This window comes from Chanos chanos, chromosome 7 (genome assembly GCF_902362185.1).
Source record: "Chanos chanos chromosome 7, fChaCha1.1, whole genome shotgun sequence".
NCBI lineage: Eukaryota > Metazoa > Chordata > Actinopteri > Gonorynchiformes > Chanidae > Chanos > Chanos chanos.
In genome coordinates, this window is record NC_044501.1 from 6,382,664 (window position 1) to 6,408,490 (window position 25,827).

The 25,827-nt window shown below is 44.1% G+C and overlaps 3 protein-coding genes across 3 annotated transcripts; 2 read left to right on the forward strand and 1 right to left on the reverse strand.

Moving 5' to 3' along the window:
- Window positions 1–4,026: 4,026 nt before the first annotated feature.
- Window positions 4,027–7,155, forward strand: avpi1 (arginine vasopressin induced 1). The gene is made up of 3 exons (XM_030780383.1): window positions 4,027–4,150; window positions 5,214–5,635; window positions 6,303–7,155. Exons 2-3 carry the CDS (start codon window positions 5,259–5,261, stop codon window positions 6,544–6,546), a joined length of 621 nt encoding a protein of 206 aa, XP_030636243.1. The 5' UTR covers window positions 4,027–4,150; window positions 5,214–5,258; the 3' UTR covers window positions 6,547–7,155.
- A 1,547-nt stretch (window positions 7,156–8,702) lies between these two features.
- Window positions 8,703–17,003, reverse strand: pi4k2a (phosphatidylinositol 4-kinase type 2 alpha). Its single transcript, XM_030779799.1, has 9 exons — window positions 16,554–17,003; window positions 12,589–12,789; window positions 11,832–11,963; window positions 11,129–11,282; window positions 10,406–10,467; window positions 10,096–10,195; window positions 9,870–10,003; window positions 9,706–9,765; window positions 8,703–8,888 (listed from the first exon to the last, which is right to left on the reverse strand). The coding sequence occupies exons 1-9, from the start codon at window positions 16,890–16,892 to the stop codon at window positions 8,727–8,729; spliced, it is 1,344 nt and encodes a 447-aa protein (XP_030635659.1). The 5' UTR covers window positions 16,893–17,003; the 3' UTR covers window positions 8,703–8,726.
- Window positions 17,004–18,435: 1,432 nt separating this feature from the next.
- Window positions 18,436–25,262, forward strand: cdc25d (cell division cycle 25 homolog d). The gene is made up of 10 exons (XM_030778896.1): window positions 18,436–18,545; window positions 18,793–18,914; window positions 19,223–19,248; window positions 20,050–20,193; window positions 20,625–20,729; window positions 21,542–21,604; window positions 22,365–22,463; window positions 23,598–23,866; window positions 24,274–24,391; window positions 25,125–25,262. Exons 1-10 carry the CDS (start codon window positions 18,436–18,438, stop codon window positions 25,260–25,262), a joined length of 1,194 nt encoding a protein of 397 aa, XP_030634756.1.
- The last annotated feature ends 565 nt before the right edge of the window (window positions 25,263–25,827 follow it).

A 25,827-nucleotide genomic window follows, 5' to 3' on the forward strand; every position in this document is an offset into this window, starting at 1 on the left:
AAATTATACCACCACAAACAATATATACTCCAATATACACACATACACACACAAATACCACACAATCTAATGTTGTAACTCTAGACTGTAACACACATATAAAACAAAATAAAATTAAAGAAACAAACCCATTCGTATCTCACTTTGCAGTGTATGTATCAGTCAGAGTGTGACATTGTTAAGATATGAATACAGAACCCTCTTCCTCTGTGCTAGCATAATGAAAAAAGAGACATTTTTCACTTGTCAGATTTGTTTTTACTCTTATTTGACTTTATAATACAGTTCTTTATTCTCTTTCTATGAACAGTGTCTAGCATGATTATATGAGTTAAAAAGAACATTTGTTTCTGTGTCACAAAGGGAAACAAAGAAGCAAACATCAGACAAACAGAGAGATATTCAAGTGAAGATGGTGTGTGTGTGGGTGCGTGCGTGTGTGTGTGAGGAGGGTGTGTGTGTGTGTGTGTGTTTGGGGGGGGGGGGTGCGTGCATGCGTGCGTGTGTGTGTGTGTGCGTGCGTGCGTATGTGTGCATGCGTGCGTATGTGTGTGGGTGTGCGTGTGTGTGTGTGAGTGAGTGTATGTGTGTACATGTTTGTGTGGGTGTGTGCGTGTGTGGGTGCATGTGTGTATGTGTGTGTGGAGGGTGTGTATGTGTGTGTGGAGGGTGTGTGTGTGTGTGAGGAGGGTGTGTGTGTGGGTGTGTGTGTGTGTGTGTGTGTGTGAGTGAGTGTATGTGTGTACATGTTTGTGTGGGTGTGTGTGTATGTGTGTGTGTGTGCGTGTGTGCGTGTGTGTGGGTGCGTGCGTGTACGTGTGTGTGTGCGTGTGTGTGTGTGAGGAGGGTGTGTGCGTGTGTGTGGGTGCGTGCGTGTATGTGTGTGTGTGTGTGGAGGGTGTGCGTGTGTGTGGGTGCGTGCGTGTATGTGTGTGTGTGAGGAGGGTGTTGGTGTATGACTGCTCAAAATGAAGCAGTCTCTACACTGAGAGTGAACAGCTCATTTATCTCTGTCTGTCTGATCATACAGCTGTCTCTCTCTCTGTGAGTGTGTGTGTGAGACTGCACACGTTCTCATCACCACAGTTCTCAAACAGGCACTCTGTGTGTGTGTGTGTGTGTGTGTGTGTGGGTGTGAGTGAGTGTATGTGTGTACATGTTTATGTGTGTGTGTGTGCGTGTGCAGGTGCGTGTGTGTGTGTGCGCGTGTGTGTGCCTGTGAGTGTGTGTGTGTGTGTGTGTGTGTGTGTGTGTGTGTGTGTGTATTCGATATAGGAGGCATGATGGGGTACTGTACACTGGCCTTCAGGTCAAATTTCCTGGAGAGACCCAGAGTTTATTTGAGGGTTACTTTTGCACCGCTGATTCCAATTCTCAGTTTAAGTGCTGACATAATTGCATTTACTGTGCTGAGCAGGACACTTAAAAGTCTATGTATTCCAATAAGAGTATAACATTAGTAAACTTGCTGTAGTCAGGAGCTTTTGTCTGCTCAGCTGATTCAATCAGAGCTCAAAAACTCAACCTCATTAGAACCGGGGGCAAAGCTGTCCTTAATGTGGTACTAAACAAGACTTAAATACTGAGGTCATACCAAAAAAAAAAAAAAGAAAGAAAGAAAGAAAGAAAAGGATGTTTGAAAGAATGAAATGAGGAAGGGAAGGGAGAGAAAGCGAAAGAAGCCTTTGGGAGGACAAATAAAGTCCACAAAGGCCACAGTCCAAAGTAACAATGCCCTACAAATGCAACACGACGTTTAATAACACGGCGGCAACGTGCAAACATATTGACAGGATGAGTGACAGTTTCAGTCTGTGAGGTAAGAAGGTCAAAAAAATTAAATAAATAAAAATAATAATAATGAAACAAGCGATCAGATGAGCCGCATGTAAACGGTTATGGCTCGGGAACGCAGCTCCCATACGGCAATTAATCACAGAATATGACGGCAGGAGAGAGAGAGAGAGAGAGAGAGAGAGATGTTGGGGAGACCGGGGTAGAGAGGGAAGCTTGTGAGAGCTCGTTTCCACTTGGTTCCTGAGCAATGAACAGCTATTCTGTGCTGAAAACGGCTGAATTCACGCCCCCTGCAGATTAGATTGACGACATCCACTGTACACCGGTCGGTAATTCAGTCACAGGATAGAAAGGCGGCCGATTTTCAATTTCTCGAATAGCCAAACTGAACTCCCAGATAACACTCTATAATTTGATCACTGTCAGGATTCTTGTCCATTGGGTGAGATGCTGTCACAGTATTCTAGAACTTTAGAATTAAAATTTCGTGGGCGAGAAGTAATTGACAAAAGAGAATAAAAGATGACCTTTCTACGCAAAACCCTCTCCTCACAAAATTCAGTTTAAAAACGATTTTCCATTGTTGCGTACAGTTTTAATTTGGCGCTTTCACTTCACATTTCAAACACGTCTGGGGTCTTCTTCTTCTTTTTTTTTTTTTGAAGCGATATGAATAGTCACTCGTCACATTATTACCTTTTAAGCGTGGAGAAACGCAGTTTGGAAGCAATATAACCGTGAAAACCAATTAAGATCGTGAGTTTGACAACATCTTCACCGCAATTTAATTAAGAAAAACTGCTTAATTTCTTCGTGGGCTAAAATGAAATCATAGAATAGAGCACGGCCATTGTTTGACATGTTTGGTGATCTTCGAATGTTAAAAAAAAACCGTATCGGCTGTCAATTAACCAAAATCCAGGTCACATGGCACTATCTAGCACTTAATTGTGATACCGGAGATATTCGATTGCCGGAAGAATTCGATACCTTTTATTTTGTGGGCTTTTGACCCGGCTGTTGTCCACTGTTATTTTCCTTCAACATTCTTGTATTTACATCTGGTGAAATATTGAATTTAGCGGTGCCACTTATGAAACAGACAGGTCCTTAATCGCTATGTGCTCGGTTTGTATTGGGTCTGAATCAGAAGTTGCTTTGGATAGAAGCGTCTGCTACATGAATCAATTTAAATGTTACCTCGAGGATGTGTGTAACATTTTGCGGGCAACCGTGAAGAAGAAACTGGTAAACTGAAAAATGACATGTGTGGAGAGGAGGGTCTATAACAGTTAAACAATACCGAAAGCTAAATTTGCATAGCATACTTCGATTGGCAACATATGTCAGTGGTATATTTTGTGGATAAAAACAGTTACTGTCAAATTGTCGACACCACGTCGCCATCTAGTGGTAAAAAGTGACACTTCTGCCTCTTCAAGTGCCTGGTCTCTGAAGACTCAGATCATTTCAAGAGGTCAATTACTCACAACTTAGTCATGAGACCAGAGGACATGGTGAATTGTGATCAGCGACTGGTCGAAAAGTGTTTTCAGACGGAGTGCTTACACTCGTAGTTTTCTGTACGTACTGAAATGCACAACCTACAAATCCTTTGGACAGTAGCGTCGAAGTGTGTTATTTCCAGCGGGGTGACTTTGGTCAAATTAATCGACAGCGTCTGCTGATGCAAAGTGAGGATGGCATAAATGCGTCTAATTTGCATCACTGGCAAACGTATAGCGTGTAGCAGGAGTCCAGAATCACCCTGCATCCTTCGTTTGCCTAATCCAACACATAATTTAACAGGTACATTTATTGTACATGGCTGCAATGCAGATTAATTTAAGCATTAGTCTAAACTCAGTAGAATACATTAGATCTACCTCTGTGAATGAATAAATGACTTGACTGACCTAAATGAACCAGAATCTGGACGGCAATCAAGTTCGTAAATGAGCTTGTTTGAATACTACACGGGGACTGTGTAGCTCTGGGCACTGACGTCAATGACAGATTAAACTGTTTTAACTGTATATTTGCATACGGTCCCAAAGAATAAAGGACGGATGCTCTGATTGGTCAACAGAAGGGTCAGTCAGTCATGCGGGCGGCGACTCGAAGTTGAGCCAAACATTTCCATTGGCTACATGGGTTCTGTACCTAGACATCAAGAACGTAAAAGTTTTTTATGTAGTTCATTCTCGTCCGTTCACCGTAGCGGGGAGAGGTAGCTGATTCGTTTTGTGAACGAATACAGAAACGGATATTTCAACGGGAAAACTTGGAATTCTGTCTCGACAGTTATCAGACGTCATTAGCTAAGAATGCTGCACGTTTAAAGCGGACAAAGGTGGGTCATTGTCTTTAGGTTTTGTGCCTTGGCAACCAATAGATTTGGTGTTGACTCTTTTTCAAATAGGTTAAGTAAACATGAACTATAAACGGCATGTAATTTTGCACAAACCCACAAATCAGGCGGTACTGCATACACACAGAATCTTCAGCTGGTGTGACCATTGGAGCAATGTAATTTGTTGTGTATAATTTCCGTAAATTTTGCCGACGAACATTTCCCAGGTGCAGTATGCCCATAACGTAGGCAGATCACTAAAACAGCGTCACCAAAGTGATTCCACCCTTAAAGGAGTCAGAAACGTATCTGAGCCGCCTTGTGTTTTGCGCACTGCGAATTAATCATATCTCTCACATACACGCGCTTTAGTATGGAATGTGGGTTCACGCTTAACCGTCACTGCAGGATCGAGTTTGCTCGTGCGTCAGTATGCCGTCACATGACGCGTCGTGCTGAGAATTTCTCACCTATGCAATAAATCTTATCCAAACCAAGTATTGCGAAGTTACAAGAAGTGAACAGATGCCCTGATTTGTGAGCTAATTACTGTGAAAGTCCAGTTTGTGTACAAAGGTTCACTTTGTTTTGCTGTCTTGCGTTCAGTCACAGGCTAAGACTGTTGTATTTATAAGACAGACAAAGCCTCATGACCGACGACTGTCTGTTTCTGAGAAACACAGGGACACAGAGAGAGAGAAAGATGTATGACTGTACAGGATTTTTGTTTTTTATTTGCCGACGCCTTGACATCCATTTTAGGTCACTGTGTTAATGACGAATATCTGCTACGTTGTCATGTAAGCGAGTCTCCATTGACGCAAACGCGCACAAAGACAACAAACACGCCTGTTGTGTCTATTCAAAACAGTAAAGAGTGAGAAAGCAACCTCATTTCATAGCTTCACATTCAGTTTCAGTAATCTGAGGTCTCAGGATTTGATGACTGTGTGTTAATTCAGTTCTAATCATTTGGTGAAAACTGTAACACAGCACGTTCCTCATCAGCACTTGAAAGCAGCACACATTTCACAGACACGGTATTCCACCCTCTTATTTTCAGGTTCCCAAAATCCCCTGATCCCTTCACCTTTGACCTCTGACCCTCATGGAGGACCTGGCTACTGCCTCGGTCCTGGTGGGCACGTCCCAGCAGCCGTTCTGCCGCCCCGCTCCGGAACGTCGCATCCGTAAAACCGGAACCGCGAACATTTTCCAGGGCGTTAATCTGCGGCAGCTGCGGCGACTGTTCCGCGCGGCGGGAGAAGAGGATCCCGAGCACCGAGCCCGACTGGTGTGGGGAGGCGACGGAGGAGGAGAAAGAAAAGGAGAAGAAGAGAGGGATGAAGAAGAGATAGAGATTGGTTTGGCCCAGGCTTTGGTCGGGCTGAGGGTGAGGGCTCGGACCAGGAGCGGGATAAGGGCAGAAGGGCATCGCAGCGTCGCCGCGGGGACGAGGAGAGACAGAGACGCTGAGTATTATAGGTGAGGGGATGTCGGGGGGGGGGGGGGGGGGGGGTTAAGCTGATGAAGAGTGGGGGTGGAATGAAAGAAGGAATGAGATAGAGCTTAAGAAAAAGACAGATGAAGGGTAAGAAAAAGAGAGGTGAAGGATAAATCAACGGCAAGGGGGGGGGGGCAGGTATGGTGTGCCAAGCCCTCCTCAGTTCACAGTGGTAGGAGACAAATCTTTTGACATAATAACTTAATATATTTTAAACCTGTTCCCTAAGTGTCTTTTTATATGAGCTTGTAAAGCTTCCTGACTGCGTTGTATGAGTGGAGCTCTGCCGTAGCAGAATAACCTTCAGCTCGTCCCGTTTGGCAGTCTGGGACTTGGCTAGCAGTTTGTACTGGAAATAAGGCTAATCTGCAGAGATGTAGGCCACAGGAAGACGTCTGGATCACTCACAGATGAGGGAGACAGATAACTCACCCACACGCTCGTATATCAGTGTGACTATACGCAGTTAAACTGAATCAGCTGTTATCATATTTGTGAATGTAGTTACATTTATATGACAATTTATCCTAAGTAAATTTGCTGACTTATTGTTGAAGCCAATAATGTGGTGTTTGTTTGTTTATTGTTGTCAAAATAAACATGGCTAGAGATTTTACTTTTTTAAAAAAATATATTTTTCTCTGTTAGGAACATTGAGGGGTATCCAGGACAACCTGATGACATCATCAATGATGACGATGATGGTGATGACACCGGTGCTGAACTTGGAGCCTGTGGAGGGATGGACAATGTTGACTTTGGGTCAGGTGACCATGAACCCGCGCCGCTATTGGATGAGGGTGTCAGAGGGGCGTGTTCGGGTCCACTGCTGGGTAGGAACGGAATCCCAGAGAAAGATCCAGAACGCTACCTGCACCGGATACATCACTGAACACAGCAGGAGGGAAAATGCGTGGGATTACTCGCAGATTAAGAGATGAGGATTAAGTGCTAATCTGAAAGATGAGTTCTATGTGAGCAATGTCTCTCTCTCTCTCTCTCTCTCTCTTCATCGTGCTGATGATGGCTAAAGTGAGAAAAAGTGAGAAGGAGAGAGAGAGCGATCACGTAATGGACCGTAAAGTCAGCAGCTGTCAATCTGAAACCATGCAGAATTTTGAAGACTGGCGGAAAGCCTGCCCATCTCAGCTGGCGTGGTGATTGGTGGAGTCTCTGAGTGAGGCCACACCCACTGCCTCATAGCCTATACAAGAAAACCGGACATATCTCAGGAACTCTTCAGATTTTATACGTGTGTGTGTGTAAGAGAGAGGGACAAAGATGTAACTGAAATTGGTTTGGTTGTCATAGCACCATTCCTGAATATTCCTCAAACACTTCAGTTTTGACAACGATTTCATTGATCGAAATGTCAAAACAACTTCCCAAGCCTGCTCCTCTGTAGTTTAAAGGCATAGAGTCAAAAGATACCCCTTCGCAAAGTAATGTTGTCATTTCATTCTGTCCAAGTCTAGGCTTATGTCTGAACACGCAAACGGAAGGAAAAATAGCTGTAAGACATTTCTTATAATCACTTGAGTATTTAAAAATGATAGAAATTCAACTATGAATATATAATGTGCTTTATGCAATTGTTTCAGGTTTAAATGAATGGTATTATTGTTTGGAGAGACTTGTTGGACCAAGCTTCCTGTATATAAAGAGTCTGTGTGAAATTTGACTGACTATTTCTGATGTTAATTACGAATTTGCTTTGAGGCAAAGAAACACTAGCCATTTTTATCCTGTGTCAGGCTGAGAAAAATCACAGTTAGGTTTTTGTAAACGATTTTCGGTCGTGTGGTTTGCCTCTGGTTACAACAGTCACAATTAAAATGAAAACTCAACGCAGTCTTTGTATTAATTGAATATGGTTCTATTATATTTCTTGAGCATTTATCATTCAATATATTACATACAAATTATACAGTGCATTGCCACAGTACATTTAAAGGTCAGTTTTTTTGTTGACACCTGTAAATACATTGTTAAACAACAACAAAAAAAGGCTTTTTGTTTGTCAAAATGGAACAGATGACGTGGAGGGAAAAAAAGCAGCGTCTACCATGTCAGACTAGGGGTGAGAATATCTAACCCCCCTTCTGCAAAATTGGAAATGTACCAATCCAGTGTTTTCATGAGTTTTTTTTTTTTTTTCTCTCTGCACATGCTCAGATGGGTTTTGTAGTAAATGACCTCAGCTGAAGCAAACAAGATGCCTACTTATGAGAAAAGAAGAAAAATAGAAAAAACAAAGGAAACAAACAGAAGTTTGGAAATAACTGCCGTTTTCTCAAAGAAAACTATTCCTGAACTTAAGCAAAAGAGGGAGAGACAAAATGAATGTGTCTGAGAAAGGGGAAGCGAGGGATGACGTGAGAGAGAAAGAGAACTAGAAGAGGACAGACAAGCTCCTGATGTCTCCTCCGTCGTTCAACGCGGAGAAAACGGCGAACGTAAACGTTCCCGAAACGCGCGTGACGTAGTTGACTGCTCCAACAAGCCAGACATGCACAGTAGGGTTTTTTTTTGTTTGTTTGTTTGTTTTTGTTGTACCTGCAGTACCTCACCAGAGGGCGACAGAGCCCCGACCTGTCAGCATAGTGTCACATGATTCATGCACGTGTCCGTTCAGGTGTGATCTACAGTAGAACAGGTTTAGAGTAGCACTCTCACGGTCCATCACTCTCTGTGGAGACGTAAGTGTGAGTGTGTGCGGGCGTGTGTGTGCGTGTGTGTGTGTGTGTTCACAGTTAGTGAGACTACCATCCAGTGAGAGCACCACCATCTCTCACAGTGAGCTGAGAAAAGTGCATACACAGTTTTACCGAGTGTCTCAACTCCTCCGTTTCTTTTCTTTTCTTTTCTTTTCTTTTCTTTTCTTCTGGACACTTATTTTTTTAGTCACTCTGTGTTAAACACCCTGAGAGGGCCGGGGCAAGGAGGTATGTTTTTCTTTCCATTTTTACTTCACTTTACTCTCACACACACACACGCACGTGCACGCGTACACCCGCATTCACACACACACACACACACACACACACACACACACACACACACACACGGAGTTCACCACCAGGTGAAGAATGGTCGTCGACTCTGGAAGCTCTGTGTGTAGGACTCGCTGTTGGCTCGCTGAGGGGCGCGGGCGGTTTCTACGACAACAGGGGGCATCTGGACCAGCTGTAGGGGAGTCTTCCCATCCTTCAATGCCTGAGTGAGGTTCAGAATCTAGGACATGGGGGGGGTGACAGGTTATGACCAGTTAGAACCGGCTATGACCGGTTATGACTTATTAGACCACTGTTCCTCTCCCTCATTACCTAAGTCATGTTAAGAATCAGAAAAGAATCATTCTTTTTTAACTCAGTCTGTATCTACTGCGAACCTTTTTTATTTAACGATCGTAGTTAAAATGCGACTGCCTGTCCCATTATTATCTGTGTAACTGGTTCTACACCCAGTAGACCTCCAGGGTCTCCGCACATTGGTTCACTCTGAGCTAAAACAAAGCTGATTCAGTTCACCAGCTAACGCGGTTACTCAGACGCTGACGGAGGTGCCGTGAATGTGTAATATCAGACATGAGAGTGGACACAGGATGGGGAAGGAAACTCTTAATTATCATATTCATTAATATGGAACGAGAGAGAGAGAGAATGAGAGAGAGAGAGTGAGAGCGAGAGTGAGAGAGAGAGAGAGAAAGAACGAGAGTGAGAGAGCTGTTATCTCTGCATTTGATCTGCTTTCACCAACACTGATCTCATTACCACTGTACTGGCTCCGTTTACACAAAACACTCAACTCATGACTACACATTCAAACTGACAGAACATTAATATTTGATACAAGATTTGCAAACAGAGCAAACAAAGATTTGATCCCGGGTTAATTTGTACTAAACTACAACATTCCCATGTCATTATAAGGGTGAGAGAAAGAAGCGTCAGTGGATTGGTTGGTTAGTGTGATGTCATAATAAAGATAAAACAGAAATGTCAGTGGATTGGTTGGTCAGTTGGGTGGTAGGTTGACTGATTGCACTCACCTGTCCTCTCATTACTGATATCTGCTTATGGAACTGACCTCTGTCAAAACCAGGGTCTCTCTGCAGGAGAAACACACACACACACACACACACACATACATTAATTGAAAGATCTGGTGATTGACTGTGCATTAATTTGAAGTTACTCTTTATCCTGCTCTGACCTTGAACAGTTCGTAGAGGTCTTCCTCCAGGTCTTTGATAAAATTCGGGTCTGACAGTTTGGGCAGAACCAGTTCCCTGATCTCCTGAGAGAAAGGTACCTTGGCCTGCACCAGCCACGCCCAGTAAAATGGATCTGTATCACATTTAGCACAGTGAATTACGATTGGAGCTGTGATAGGACAGCTGTAAAACAGGTGTTTGTAAAGTGGGTGCTGATTGGCTTACAGGCTCTCCAGGAGTCCGGGTGTTTGAGGGGGAAGGCAAGACCGTTGTCTATGGCTGCCAGTTTAATAATGGGGTCTTTCACCACAACCCAATCACTGTCCTACAGAGAGAAACACACTCTTAATACACACACACACACACACACACACACACACACACACACACTGCTTCCCCAGTCACTGTGCTAAAGAGAGATACACACTCTTAATACAAATACACGGTTCACTGCTTCCCCAATCTGTGTCTTACAGAAAGACAAATTTTCAATACACACACACACATGCATACGCATATGCATACACACACTTACTCTGTTGCCTGAGGTATCCATGGGACAGTCATACTTTATTAACCAGTTATCATTCCCTCTGTCTGTTGAGAAAAACGCAGAGAGACCATCTCAGTGAAAACACAATCACATCCGTTACAATACAGCCCTACACCACCAGTGCTACATCTGCACGTAACCACTGCTACATCTGCACGTAACCACTGCTACATCTGCACGTAACCACTGCTACATCTGCACGTAACCAGTGCACACAGTGACGCCCTGGTCTTCTCTGGCCGTCACTGCCACACAGGCTCTAACTGTTACGTCACTGCCACACAGGCTCTAACTGTTACAGTGAAGAGCTTCTCCCGCTGGGGGAAGGGTTTAAGGAACCCTCTGCAGCCAACTTTTGGACACTTTAGAAGAACACTCTAGAAAACATGACTCCGGGCAGGTGTGGCCTATTTGTATTTGTAAATTCTCCGTGATTGCACAAACACAGTGTGAACAGTGAGCAGTGAATTTGTCTCTGCATTTAACCCATCCAGTAGTGAACACACACACCGCACGGCTGCCCTGTATGTTTGTATATGTAAACTGTATACCGTGACCCTGTAATGTTTGACGCTTGAGCTATATGTTTTGGAATTACGACGGTCGAGAAATATAGGAGGATTCCTAAAAGGGGAGGCGTCAAAGATGCTGATTGGCTGGAACCGCTTTCGTGACGTCACCCGGCCGACGGGTTCCCACGGTTACCTGTGTTTCTGATGATGTAATCCAGCACGACCAGTCTCTCAAACTGGAGCTGGAGCTGTCGATTTGTGTTCTCTGGTAAAGGTTCCGCCTCAAACCGTCGTAACCAGAAATCTGCGTCTTTGTACCCGTCGACAAAGAGCTGGAAGGAACCGACCTAGACAACAGTACAACATAAATTACAATTCTTATATTATTATTATTATTATTATTTTAGAATGAAAGAAGGTAAACATTACATAGTGTGAGACATTTTTTATAAAGCGTGGTTTTACAAGCTATGAAAGTGGCAGGTTTTAGGAAAAGAGATACTGATACGTTGGGATCACTTGAAAGTTTTCAGTTTGAGAAACTTTCAAATAACGCGGTCTCCTTTTAGAGAAAATTAGTGGTAAATCTGAGGTGTATTCAAACTAGGCAAGCTGTTGGCCTAGGACAGGGGTGGGCAAATCCAGTCCTGGAGGGCCGGTGTCCTGCCGGGTTTTGTTTTCACCTCTTAGCTACCTGTCGATTTTCACTTTGAAAACAGGTGTGCATGCTCTTCAGCCAATCAGAGATTGTATTTAGTTGGTCGACAAGAAAAACAGCAGGACCATGGCCCTCCAGGACCGGATTTGCCCACCCCTGGCCTAGGACTGCCCGTTTCAAATTTAAGATGTAATTCCCACAGTGGCCAGCAGATGGCGGTGTGTGGAGCGCGGCTTACCTTAGGCGGCAGGCCGATTCTGTGGAAGCGCTGTCCCACCTTGGGCACTTTTTCCAGGGCCAGTCTCTTCCCCCTCGACTTCACTCTGTCTATAGCACTGTAGTTAAACGTCTCACTGGCCAAATACACCACCTGAATACACACAGAGAGATGATTACAGTGATGTGACATCACATGTGTGCATGTGTGCGTGTGTGTGCGTGTGTGTGCGTGTGTGTGTGTGTGTGTGTGTGTGTGTGTGCATCACCTCTGCTTGGGGGGGTGGGAGATGTTTGCATGTGTGTTTCCTTTAGGGAAGAAACGATAAACTTTCTTTGTCAAAGAATATGTTTCTTCTGTGTGTGTGTGTGTTTATATAGGAGTATAAGTGTGTTTGTACAGATGTATAAGTGTGTGTGTATGTATGTATTCGTATATATATATGTTTAAGTGTGTAGGTACGTATGTGTTTATATAGATGTATAAGTGTGTGTGTGTGTATATGTGTATATATGTATAAATAAGTGTGTATGTGGGGGTCTGTTTGTGGGAATCTGCTGCATCACACGGGAACAGGAAGTACAACCTCTTGTCACCTCACAATCACACAACACTTTATGTAGACTTCATGTAAAACACAAAAGCTCCACAACTTTCAGTAGCTTCGTCTACTAACAACACACATTTTACTGTATACAATATTCTACACTCAGCGCCCAGTCAAACTGGCCCGGCCTCCCACCCTGGGAAGCCCACCCCCCCCCCGGTTCTGGGTTACCTTGGTACGTGGGACGATGTTCAGCTCCAGTTTCTGGTCCACCAGGCTGGCTCCGGCCTCCGAGAGGTAACCCTGGTTCAGAACCAGGCAGTCCCGACCGAAACAGCACGGACAGCAGAGCTTCTGCAGCCACTTGGTCCACTTTGGGTTCAGCTGCCCGTACGGCTCCTCGTTTTTAGGCTTAAAGACGCCGATGATCTTCTGTTTCAGAGATGAAAAAAGAGGAGAGAGGGATAAGAGAGAGGACGAGAGGCCCTGCAGAGCTTAGACAATACCGCTTCGTTCGATTAAACCAACGCACCTGTAAACGCGCCAGTTAACTGGCCGTCGACAGATTAAATCCAATACTGTACCAGCACGACAACTGTACCTGTTGTTTTGTTTTGTTTTTGTTTTTTTTTTTTAGTTGGTTTGTTTTTGTTAAAACCTACCAGTCACCTGCTCATCCCACTGTGCCAGACATGAGTGCAACTTACTGGAGGAATAAACAGCTTCACTTTACGTGACTCCAAACATTTCAATGGCCATGACTGTTATGAACGTTTTATACGGGCCGTCTGATTTTATTCTACTCCCATGAGGTACGTTTGAAATCGAGTGAGGAATTTAATGGGTGTGTTGAGGTCCAGCGTTGAGGTCCAGTGTTGAAGTTTGACATGAGGAGTACCGGTTCCAAACGGGTGAACAGATACTGCTGCGATCACGGCCCAACAAATTCATCACTCCATCGGACAGCAGGCCCAAACTCTACCAACTCTACTTTTGAGACTCCTTCAGTGTTGGAATCAGCTACAAAGTGGCCGTACTTCATGAGCAATGTGTTGGAAAGTCACACAGAACCTTCTCTGTAACCTTCTGAGCGTCTGAGAAAATAACATGATGACAACTGTGTTATTGAATGGAAATGTCACAGCTGGAATGTTTACCCCATTAGGACCACAGGCCAGATTCCTCCGTTCCCTACCAGATAAGATGAAAGGAGCGTCCAAAACCGCGTAGTTATGTGATAACAAAACACTGCCTTTGATCCAAAGTCCAGCCCAAAACTCCCCCAACTCATCCAACTCAAATCTACCCTGCACTGCGTCCACAGAAGCTGTTACTACAACCTAGTTACACACTACTTAATTCACTACTTAACTCACTAGACGCATGCACAAACGGGAGTTTCAGTATTGTGAAACTGAAAAAGAAAAGAAAAAGGTTTTATCGTGCTTCCAAGATTACGACATTTGTGAATTTTTGCAGCATAAAAATGAAAGCCAACTTTACTGTGCTCATATTACTGCCACGTTACCTGACGCGGTGATTAAAAGATTAAAAGGCATGTCAGTAAAGTGGTCTGTCAGTCAGCCAGCCGTTTGTATTGAGGGGTAAACAGTTTTTTTTGTTTGTTTTTTTTTAAAGCGTGCGAGTAGTGTATATTGGTGAAGTGAAACATCACAGCAAAAGACATCTCCGTCTCGATTAGGGATGTGGAGATTCAGGGAGAAACCGCTTAAGGAAGTGTGCCTTCCAGTGGCTTCTTTGACAGACGTTCAACGCAAGGTTAGGAATCAGTAAATCCGGAGACTTGTTTTTGTGTAGAGACTGAATGAAGACAAGTCTTGGCGTTATTCTAGAGCTGTTCCCGTGTGAAAGACCACGGAATCTGAAATTCAGAACCACACACCTAATTCCCAACGCACAGAGATGCAAGTGTTAACATACATTCTACACCCCTCGTCCAAATGTCAAACCGTTCCACTAGAAAGGCCTAGAAAATCCACCACTGAAAATGAAAGAGGTCTAATGAGGCATTTAAGGCTAATTGCTTTCAGTTCTTTAACCCTGGTTCCTGGTTGGCCTGGTTGCTCTACTCCACTGTAAGGCGGTGGGAAAACCTGTTTTAGGGAAATTACATGGAAATCTAAACCAGGCCTGCTCTTTCAGTGGTCACACCCAAAATCACACACTTAACACAACTTCACTCTCAGTAAACACATGCACACACACACGCACAAACACACACACACACACACACACACACACACACACACACACTCCCCCCTCAGGCCCCTCTGTCATACATACACACACACACACAACCCTGACACAACCCTGTGCCCACACACACACAGAGCAAACACAGAGACACACACACACATATTCATTCAGCATACTTACAACTGCAAACCACTCTCAAATACAGACACACAACCCTGCCCCCCCCCCCCCCCCCCCCCCCCCACTTCTCCAATTCTCCTCAAATGTGCAACTAAACCTTCAATAGAAACTCAGAGGCAGCACATGACCACTAAATCAGTGACTACACACACACAGGTCAGGATAAGGCAATGAATGGAGTAGTGTAAAAGGATTAGATTGACTCCCAACTATACCGGAGACTCATGCCCTGTGACTCAAAGATACTGAGGCCCAGTCTGAGTGGCTTCGCGGAGTGTAGCGCCACAATGCTATTCATACAAACGCACCAAGGACAGAAACACAGCAGGTCTGTAGTGAAACGAACTTACTGCTGATTAAATTAAACTTTTATTACTCCTCACACAACTCCAATGAACTAAGAATAGACAAATGTGTGTTCTTAAACTCCCAGCCTTTCTCTGACTGCGAGTCTGTAGGAGCACGGTTTTACCCCGGAGGTTTTCTTCCGAACGTTACGAATTTTCAAATTACAACCGACGTGAATAGAGGCGATGATCTGGAATGTGTCATGATTTGGAGCGCGTGACATCTCAAAATCAATACAGATTAGAAATAAATCCGTAGCTGAAGGAACGTTTGTCGAATCAAAAATTGTTACAACAAAGCAGGCATGTAACAAGGGCAAAGGTTAAAGAAGTCATCACGATTTGAGAAGACAACGTCATGTGGTAGCGTTCCACAATATGCAAATACTCCGCGTCTTCCAGTTAGTATTTCAGCTCAGGACAGTCAAAGTAATCTAGCCGTAGCCTATAGTATTTGTGTCATTGGCTTTTGGTTTAGCGCTTTCATTTGCCGTTTGAAAAATCTCCAATGTTTTCTATAGCTTGTCCAATGTATTGACTGCCAGTTTGTGTGAGAGCAAACTGAAGGTGTGAGCAACCAACCAACAGGACTAAGGGAACCGTCAGTGACTTAGATCGCTACAGACTTAAACCGTTACCTAAATACGATCCACTTCCCTACAGATCATATCACGCGCGAGGCTTTGGGATAGTCTATACTACGATCAAAGTTCGCTGTAAAAAGGATACATGTGTCGTTCATGAAAACTGAGACCTCTTTTGAAATGGAAAGCACTTCGCGTGGTACAGGAAATGTTATTACAACTGAATTCACTTTTAGGTGATTCAATCGTGCTAAAACTCGCTCCCCTGTAACGCCGGGTTTTTCTTGTAGGTGAGAGGATTGAATGAACTTCATCCCAATACCAAAAACCAAAGAATAACATGAACGAATCAGTCAGCTACTGTAAAATGTTGGGTTTTTTTACGGTCAAGCGCTATGTGTGTGGCCAGGTAAGTATTTTTTTACGGTCAAACGCGATGTGTGTGGCCAGGTAAGGTGAAATCGGGTGCTACTGCTACACTCTGCAATGACTCTGCTCTTCAGTCAGGCTCTAGAACGATGCGTCAACAGTTTCTGGATAAAACTCGATTAAAAACAAACAGTTCACATACATTCAGTCAGAATACGTTTGACTAACAGCGTGGGTCTCGAAAACAAGACTTTAAAAACAAACAAACAAACAAAAAACGCTGACCTTAAAACAAGGTGTGTGATGTTGTAACTCAAACAACCGAGGCCTTGAGGGTGACATCACTGTTTTACCTATCTGGTGCAAATCCAGACTAACAGACTAGAGAGGCTTCGTTGCGTCTGTAAACACGAGGCAACTGCCTGTAAACTAGCAACTTTACTTTGAAAAAAAAAAAAAAGCTTTTTAAAAATTATTTTCAGTTACACAGTAATCTCACCCCTTGCGAATCTTTGACGAAGTAGCTGCCGCTGGATCCCTGGTAGATGCGCTCTGGATATATCCCTTCTTCTATTGCGCGTTCCGCTTTGCGAATGATCTCTCTGAACTCCGGGTCTTCTGGAAACTCGTTCCTGTGCGGGTCTCTTGGAGAACAGCCCCGGTCCCGATCCAAAAGAGGCTGCCTCTCACGACTGCGCCCGGGACTTCCAGCCGGAATGCGAACCACGGAACCTGGTGTTCCTCCAAATCCGCCTCGGGGACTCGTCGGCTCGGTTGGACAGTAGCTGAAATCGTTAGAGTCCCGGAGAGGAGACACCAGCGGACTCGTCTCATCCATGTTGTCTCGGTCGGAGTGGGAAAGAGGTGGAGAAAAAGGAGGAAAAAAGGGGGAAAGGGGGAGATAGCACGGGACAAGAGTCCGTCTGTCACAGTAATGAAATGATGCTGCTTTGTAAGAGTGGATCCTCAACAAACAAGTCACCTGACAGTCAGCTTCCGGAAAGAGGCAGTACGAACGAGTGATCGCTCAGCAGATCCACCAATCAGCGCATGTTTACACTGTTCTGCAATCAGAATGTGCACTACCATTGGCTATAATTTTGACGCCTACCTAGAAACGTGTGTCAAAACACAACATTGTGGATTTCTGCCGCCGGGATGTATGAAGTTTAGTTGTGATATTGACTGTGAGAAGCAACATTCTTACAAGAAATGCGTAATGATTTCTGTAGGAGACTGACGGTTCAAAGCTTGCTTCAAAGCTATGTTAGCCTGTGTGGTTAGGTAACCAAAAGAAAATGAGGAACATCGCATTTATATTTGATTTCAGTTCTTGTTAATAGAAGAGCCTATCTCAGAATACAATATCTCCATCTTTAGTTGTCATACACGAATGCACGCACGAGGATGGATGACCCTACTACTCAACGCTATCCACAAACACTTTGGCACTTTATGTTCAACAGACGATTCGTCCGTTCCAAAAACACTGCCTTCTTCTTAAATAAGAAAAAAAATCAGACAATAATGACCCATAAAATGCCACAGAGTCACGGTCACAGATGCCGGGGTGAAGGATACGTCGGCGTTTAAAAACTACACGGGCGATTCAAGGATGATTAGTCCTCCCAGTGGTGATGACCCTTGAAATTCACAGTATCTCAAGTAAAGCGTTCGTCCTTCTCCTGACGAAACTCCGTCCATTAATCAATAGCCCAACGAAACGCCTGCCAGTTTAACACAGCATATGTCCTCAGACAATCTGGTCACGTGAACTCAACACACAAAAGGCAATTTTGGTTAATTGCCCAAGGGTACTTTTTCAGTCCGGCAAAAAGTCAGTTTTTTTCCATGACTTGTCGCATTGCTTCGGCTTGCCTGGTGCCATGGGACCCGACAGACGCTGTCACCGCTCGGGGAAGGCTGGAAGCCGTGACATTTCAGTGACAGAGCGGTTAGAATGGCGCTTCCGGCGGGGACAAGCGTACTGGCGTAGTAAGCAAGTGTTGTGGAAACAAGCGTTACCAAGGGGAGAACACAAAGACCCCTTCCCCTAAGAAACGAGTGAAAGGATGCGGGCACTACAACATCAGTGACAGGTCAACAGGTAAGGAAGAACAGTGACTGCAACCGCCTCTTGATTAAGTACGGGATTTTGATGAACGCTTGCCAGTAATCTAATTCTCTTGCATTTACAATTGCTATGCTGAACTGTTGTATGAAAACATGAAAAAAAAAACACTGCAGCATTATGCGAATTTTTGTAGCCTGGCCGTTAAAAATAATCCGATATTTCCGATATTTACCTCATCGACATCACAGAACTCTTTGCAGGTGACTTCTGAATGGATCCGAGCACGAAGGTTGAAAGTGTCCGGGAAATGCAATCATCTTCGCGCATGATCGCGATTTGGAGCCCGTCAAAAAACGCCGCATCTTCGCCAGTTTCAAAGCTTTCTGTCAGTTTGCAGAAGCTTGAGTGCCATGACAAGTAAGGGGAGTTTGCGCAATAGCACCGCCCGTTAAGTAGCACATATTGATAGGCAGCACGACTCATCAGAACACCGGCTTTGTGAAATTATATATATGTGCATAGAGCACATGGAATAGGTAGGCATAAAAACGTGGGCGCAGTGGAGATTTATATATATGTGTATAGGGAACGAGGTTAATGCTTTTATGGAGGTTAGATCTAGATCAGAATTTGTAAGTATTCAGATTATATGTTTATATTTTAGGCTCGCACACCATTGCTCAACCCCCAGAAGACGTCTCATACTAACGCCTGAGATGGAAACACCGCCCCCCGCCCCTGGGCCCAACCAGAAAGGTGCTCCCTGCGAGCTAGAGACGCCAACAGGTCCGGGCAAGTTTATTAAGTTAATTAACTCCTTGTTGGAGCCACGCGGGGTTAATTAGTTTTTCGCCCGCGGGGTCATCGATGAATATAAAGCTGTTTACGCTATAGGCATATGACACCTAATCATATTGATTCATCTGGTTAAGATTGGAGAATATAAACGCGTAGGACAAAGAACCTTTCAATAGAAGGAGTACACTGAGAGAGAACTGCACCGCGAAAAGGAAAGCGAAAGCGAACTCTTGTCTCCGCATGATTGTTTAGATTTAAAATTTAAACGGTGTCTTGCAGGACATATGGATCTTAAGGTGACCCGCAGGAGGAGAGCAACATAGTAAGTTCACGTATTGGTCAGAATACATACGCACACACACACACACACACACACATGCATGCATATGTATTTCAGTGCGTTTTTTTAAAATGTACTAGTAGCGGCTTGTAGTCTGTTCTCAGTAAGTGCATTTTCCGTCCTCCCTGTTTAGTGAGTCGATCTCTCCTGAATGCGCCACTGCAAAGATGGTAAGACCTTATATTTCAGTGTCTTTTTACAGGCTTTCCCTTTTACTGGGTATTTATGAAATGTAACTTTTTAATGATGAAAAGTAATGTATTCACTTATCAGAACTTCAACTGGCTGCAGCATCTCCTAATTTGACTCTAGGGTTGTTTTAAATGTTTCTTTGTCTGTTTTGATACCGACACCAGGCAGGGAATATGAGAACGTCAGATCAAGATCTTGATGCAAATGAAGGAAACACGTGACTGTGTATTAAATACTCAGTCTTAATGGTCCATCTGAGTTTAAAGCACCCAAACTGTTGTTTAGACAAATTTAACAGCCCAAACTAAGATAGTTAACAAACATGTTCCTGTCAGGTCATACATCTCAGGGCCTGTTCGCACTCTTGTGTATTCTTGTGTATTTTGTCTAATTTTTTTTTTTTCTACAATGCTGAAACACAATGAAGGACACTACTGATTGATATAAAACTGATTGTTCAAAATGAAACATTTTCTCTTTCGGGAAGGGCAGAGTCCCATCCAGGTAAAGTCTGCCGTCTAGAGTCCAGAGTCCAGGGAGATTTGCTCAGGTGCTGTGCACTCTGGGTAATGTTGGGTGTTTTGTCCACAGAAACGTGTGCGTTTGAGGCTGTCCAGCATACTCTCCACCGCAGCTTCTGATCATGACTCATCCAAGGAAAATAGAAGACATGACCAAACCTCTCCAGCAGGGGGCGCCAGTTTCCCGGGAGAAACGGAGACGCTAGAGCCCATGGTGAAGTGATTACAGACCAACACTAGATCCAATTGACTTAATTTTTCCCTCTAGTCTGCATAATGTTAGATTTTAACCATTTAGTACAACTACAGTAACAGTTTGGTCAACTTTTATTTTTCTCTGTGGAACCATGATGCCTCTCACCTGTAGGCATTTAAGAGGAAGATACAAAAAATCCCAACAGATTAAACTCTTAACTGCCGCATCAGGGCAATTTTCAACAAAATTTCCTCTAAGCCGTCTCTCAACAGAAAAATAACTCTATGGAACAGACGATACTTTTCAGTGCTCTGTGCACCAATCATTTGACTCAAGTTTAGAGTATGTTACAGCAGCGATAAACACTGAATAGATTGAAAGTCTGTGGTCTGTGCGCGGCTGATGATCGAGACGTCAGGTGGTGTGAGTCTTTTCCGTCTTCTGTGTAGGCTTTGGTCTCTTTACGAAGGATGGTGTCCGGACGAAAAACCCAATGCCACCACGTCCCAGAGTCAGCCATCCAAGACCAGAGTCTCATCGGAGATTTCAGTAAGGTAATACCGCTCCCGCCGGACGGTGTGGGAGTGTGGGATATGTCGTTTTAAGGAGTCTATTTGACGTGAGGCTTCAAAGAGTAAATGAGGGTAAAACACTTCATATGTTCTGTTTTTTTGTTTAATTTCAGGCCAAACAGAATTTGTTGTTATGGAGAGCCTATTGAGATTAAGATTAAAGATTAAATCCCTGTGATTGCACAAACACAATGCGAATAGCGAGCGGTGAATTTGACCTCTGCATTTTAAAACCCATCCAAACACACCAGTAGTGAGCACACACAACCACTAGGGGCAGGAGCAGAAGGCAGCACCCCTGAGCCCCGGGGGCAGTTGGGAGTTAAGTGCCTTGCCCAAGGGCAATTTGGACGTGGATGTTTTCCTGCCTTTGCTGGGAATTGAACCATGGGAAGAACCATACATTAAATCTCTTGAAATTCCTCACTTAAAATTTACTCAGAGTGTGGGGGGGGGGGGGGGGGGGGAAGACAAAGATGGTTCAAACCATGTCTCAACACTCTCAGAGTTAATTTAAGACTTGTGCATTTTCAGTGTACGAACACTTCAGCAGGGCAGAGATGACTGTGTTTATATAATTCAGAGAAACGGAACCACCAATTACACAACTAACCTCCTGATCACGCTTGATCAGACTGAACTGACGTAAGGGTTTTTTTTCTCAAAGAGGGTTTGTGAATGAAAGAGTACATGGAAAGAATCCAAGCGCTTACTCAAACAGCCACTTTGAAACCTTTTTTTTTTTTTTCTTAAATTCTTTTCTTTTTCTTCAATTTTTCTTTTTGTTTCCATAGCAACATCTGCTTCCTGTGGAGAGAGTAGGCCGACAGAATCTGCAGTATGTATCTTCACAGACTGTAAGTGCCTGCTTGTGTCCTCCCCCCCCCCCCCCCCCCCCCCCCCCCATCTGAATTCTCTTCATTTTCATTATTCTGACTAATATTCCCTTCAGATGCATTCTGTCTCTTAATGTCATGAAGGAGAAACATAGTTCACTGTCTTAGGGAAAATAGGTCTGTCTTAGTCCAGTAGTGATCCACCCAGACACTTGAGTGTATATATACGTCCAGCTGGATTTAGATTTTTACCAAACGACTCCATGTCTCTGATTACGCTGCATCCTCAGCCAAACACCTGTTCCACAGCGACACTCAATCTCTGACTCTGTGGTGACATCAGAAAGCGGCAGGGCCCTGACTCTCAAGAGCCAGACCCTGAGTTATAACACTTTTTCTCATTCATTTATTTTCTAAACCTGTATTCCTATCCCAGCGCTCATTGGGCAAAAGGCAGGGGAAACACCCTGGACAGGTCTGTCAGTCCATCGCAGATGTATAATACTGATGATTATAAATATAATCGTGATTGTGGGTTCTTGTCTTTTATCGATTAACCAGTTTGAGTTACACTATGATTAAACTCCACACCTGCACTAACTCTGTGCTGTGTTTTCCCTCCTGAACTCACTAAAAGTTAGCAGTGGTTGCTAAAGTGTTTCCTACAGGATTTAAGAAGTCTTAAGCTCCGTTCTAGCGGTTTTCACCCTGTCCTGGGCGTTCAGCGCCCTGTTCTGGTAATGTTGGTATATGTGAGTGTATTTCCCATCCCTTCCTGTAGGTGGCGGCTTTGATTTCCGGTCGGTTTGGCACCGCGGTGGAAGACTACCTCATCATTGACTGCCGTTATCCTTACGAATACCAAGGAGGTCACATCAAGGTACAGACATCCCAGTGCGTGGCTGTTTTAAAGCAAGAAACCGTTTGCATGCACGTATAAATCGCCTTCAATTCCGTCTCGACTGTCGTTTATGCACAGACCAAGGCTCTGTCTTAAGTCTCAGTTTAAAGTGAATTATCGTCTGTATACTGGCCTGCTGCACGGGGCCAAGTGAGGAGACACGACTGGGTCAATGTCTAGAGTTTGGACTTCTCAGAACGGAATCAAAGCAGGATAAGTCACAGATATGAACCTCCTAAAGAGTAGAATGGCGAAAACTAAAGCATCCACTCACGCTTGAATAAGTGATATGTTTAGAGGATGTTATATCCTTAAGGCATAAAACCAAACAAATTCACACTCGAGCAGACGCGATCTCTATAGCTGTAAAAGAACGAAGTGTAGTCTTTACCCAGACAAAGGACATTAGAGGGCCTCTTTCAGACAGTCTGTCTGTAGAGTTATGCTCTGATTAGTCTGGAGACTGCCCTGCTGTTTCATGAGTGACCGGTCTATTGATTTTGACGTGTGGCCCGGGAATAACAGACCTTAACCCTTTGCCTTCCAGCGCGTCTCCGTGTCCTGATCTTTGAGTTCCTCTGTATGTACCATGTGACAGGTCACCGGTGTATTTGCTCACCCTTTGTCCCCATTGACTGGCTCTCGGTGCATGTTAATGGTGTTGCCAAAGCCTATGCAGTGGGCATAACGCAGCAACACACAGTGTGTGTGTATATCATTCTAATTTGGAATTAATATGATACATTGTACTTAAAATGAGATTTTTCCACCAATCAGGATTCAGCCTTTGACTTGTAGAGAAGACTAAGCTGTAATGGATGAAGAGACTGAAACCATTCCTCATACTTCTGTCATTTATGTGTCACAGTCTGACTGTTTGTTTGCATAGTATCTGCAAGCCCTTAACTGAACTGGGTCAAAGTCTATATCACCTGTGACTTTTTGCGTTTGGATTTAAAATGTCATTGTAAAAATGGTATAACTCATTCTTTCAGCTCTGATATCATGTTTGAAATTTTTAAGCCATTTTACCGCAGTATCAAACCGATCTTTGCAAGACGCCCATTCCACAACAACTTTTAAACGTTACAGTCTCTCTGTTCTTTCCCGGAGGGGGCAGTGAACCTCCACACTGAAGCCCAGATCCATAGAGCTCTCCTTCAGAATCCTGCACTACCTCAGCTCTCCCCGACCTCAGCTCAACCAGACCTCAGTCCTCAGCAAGAGAACTCTGGCCCGCGCGCGGAGGCTCTGACCACCAGAGGGAGCTCTGGCTCACCACAAACTCCGTCAAGGCAGAGGGAGACTCTGGAAGGGGCGGCATCACCACGGAAAATCATATTATTTCACTGCGAGTTCTCGTCCAAGAGAGGCCCACATCTGTAAGTACACAAACACAGCAATGTGTATCTGAGCTTGTCTGCAATGTGTTAGCAATGCACAGGCTCATGTAAACATCCTCTTGCACACAAACTGAAATACACCGTAAAAGCATTGTCAGTATTTAGCACTGTTTTTTCTTTCTCTTCCTCCTACATACAAACACAGTCTTTCTCATTCACATACACACTTAAAGACTGGTGTGAGGGGAACTAGTTCACAAACATCAGTGATCTCTCGGATCATACATATCAAGCTTCTTTAAAGAGTGCTGATTCAGGATCAGTTTTTGGGCTATTTTAATGTCCTAATAAATAAATAATGCAGGATGTACGGAGCTGATCCTGGATCAGCACTCATACTCTGAGACACTAGATACGTAACTCCCTGTGTGTTCCTCCCGCTGTAGGTATCAGTACCTCAGGGCGTTGGACAGGCGTCTGAACGTCAACGTCTACCCTCAGCTTCTTTATCCAGAGCTGTACCTGCTGCAGGGAGGATACAAACAGTTTTACGCCTGCTTCCCGGTACTGCACAACACCTCACGGCCACGCCTACGGCCACGCCCACGCTGCGGTTTTAAACGGTCTTTAGAGTTGTGGGTGGAATCACTACTAAATCAGCCTCCGGACAAAAATGTTTGATTCTTTTATGAACGCAGCCGAGAGATGACTAAGTTTGCCTAATTCTTGGTGTTTATCGACAAAAATGATCAGTTATTTTCGAAACGTGAAATTTACATATTTGGTCCTTCTTTTGCTGTTTTGGCCTTGAATTTGCTTTTGAATGATGATGACTCATGGTGTAGGGGTTACCCTACACTCATCAGTGACCTGCTGAAGGTCGTTGCCAGGGCGATGCTGCCTGCAGGCTGTATTGTGTTGCTCTAACCTCAGCTGGCGGAAAGGCTTTTCTTTCAAGGTCACGCAGAACTGTGCTAACGTTAGTGTCCCGGTTAGAATGGCATATCGAAAAATGGGGACCAATCGACAAAGTGGTCCCTGACAAATTCTCCCATGATTCCAGTTTGACCAGTGTAGGCTGGATTTCATGAAACTGGTTTAATCCCATTTTATACAATCAAGTGTAATAGATTGTAGTATAGTTTCAGGTTTTTGTATATAGTACTTTAAATTTAGCTTACAGCACAAGTCAATACAACTCAGTATATTGTTGTATGTTTGAACCTTACTATCCCAGTCATCAGTAACCTTGTTTATTCGAACTGTGCATCATAAAGGATTTTTTTCTCTCTCTCAGGAACTGTGCGAACCTAGAGGTTACGTTCCCATGCGCCACAGGGGCTACAGAGAGCAGCTGCGTGGATTTCGCCGGAGGAGACGATCCCGGCTGTGCCGGAGACGGCCCCTCAGGCCCCACCAGAAGATGAACGGCTAGGCCAGGTTACGAGGAGACGTCTCTCGCTGAAGACCCTACGCATACAGACGGGATGCAGCTGGGAATCCCAGCCCCGCCTCGGCGTCTGTATCTTACGTTCTGTAGACGTGAGGAGATCGGGAGTGCGTGGTACAACCTGGATTTGCGTCATGACCGGAAGTGTCATCACCAAGGAGAAGATACCCAACAACATATTCCCTGTAGAATGTAGTAGTAGAACGTTTGAGGATGTTGCTTAATAAAACATGATAAAAAAAAAAAATTGTCTTGTGTTCTTTGTTAAGCACACATGGTGGTTTTTTTTTTTTTTTTTTTTGCACTGACTTAATATTCTCAATTTGTAACATTTAAAGGTAGCGTCAACTTTTAATTCTGTTGTGTGGTTTTATAACCACATTCCACGTTGTAAGGGTGCGCACTGGAGTCAAAATAAACATTCCGTATCGGCAGTTTAATGTTTCCACATATCTAAACGTCATTGAGTTTGGGTCATGATTTGAGCAGTAATCGTTACTGACAATCAAGGTCACGTCGCTGCACGCGCGGCATCACCACAAACGTGCAG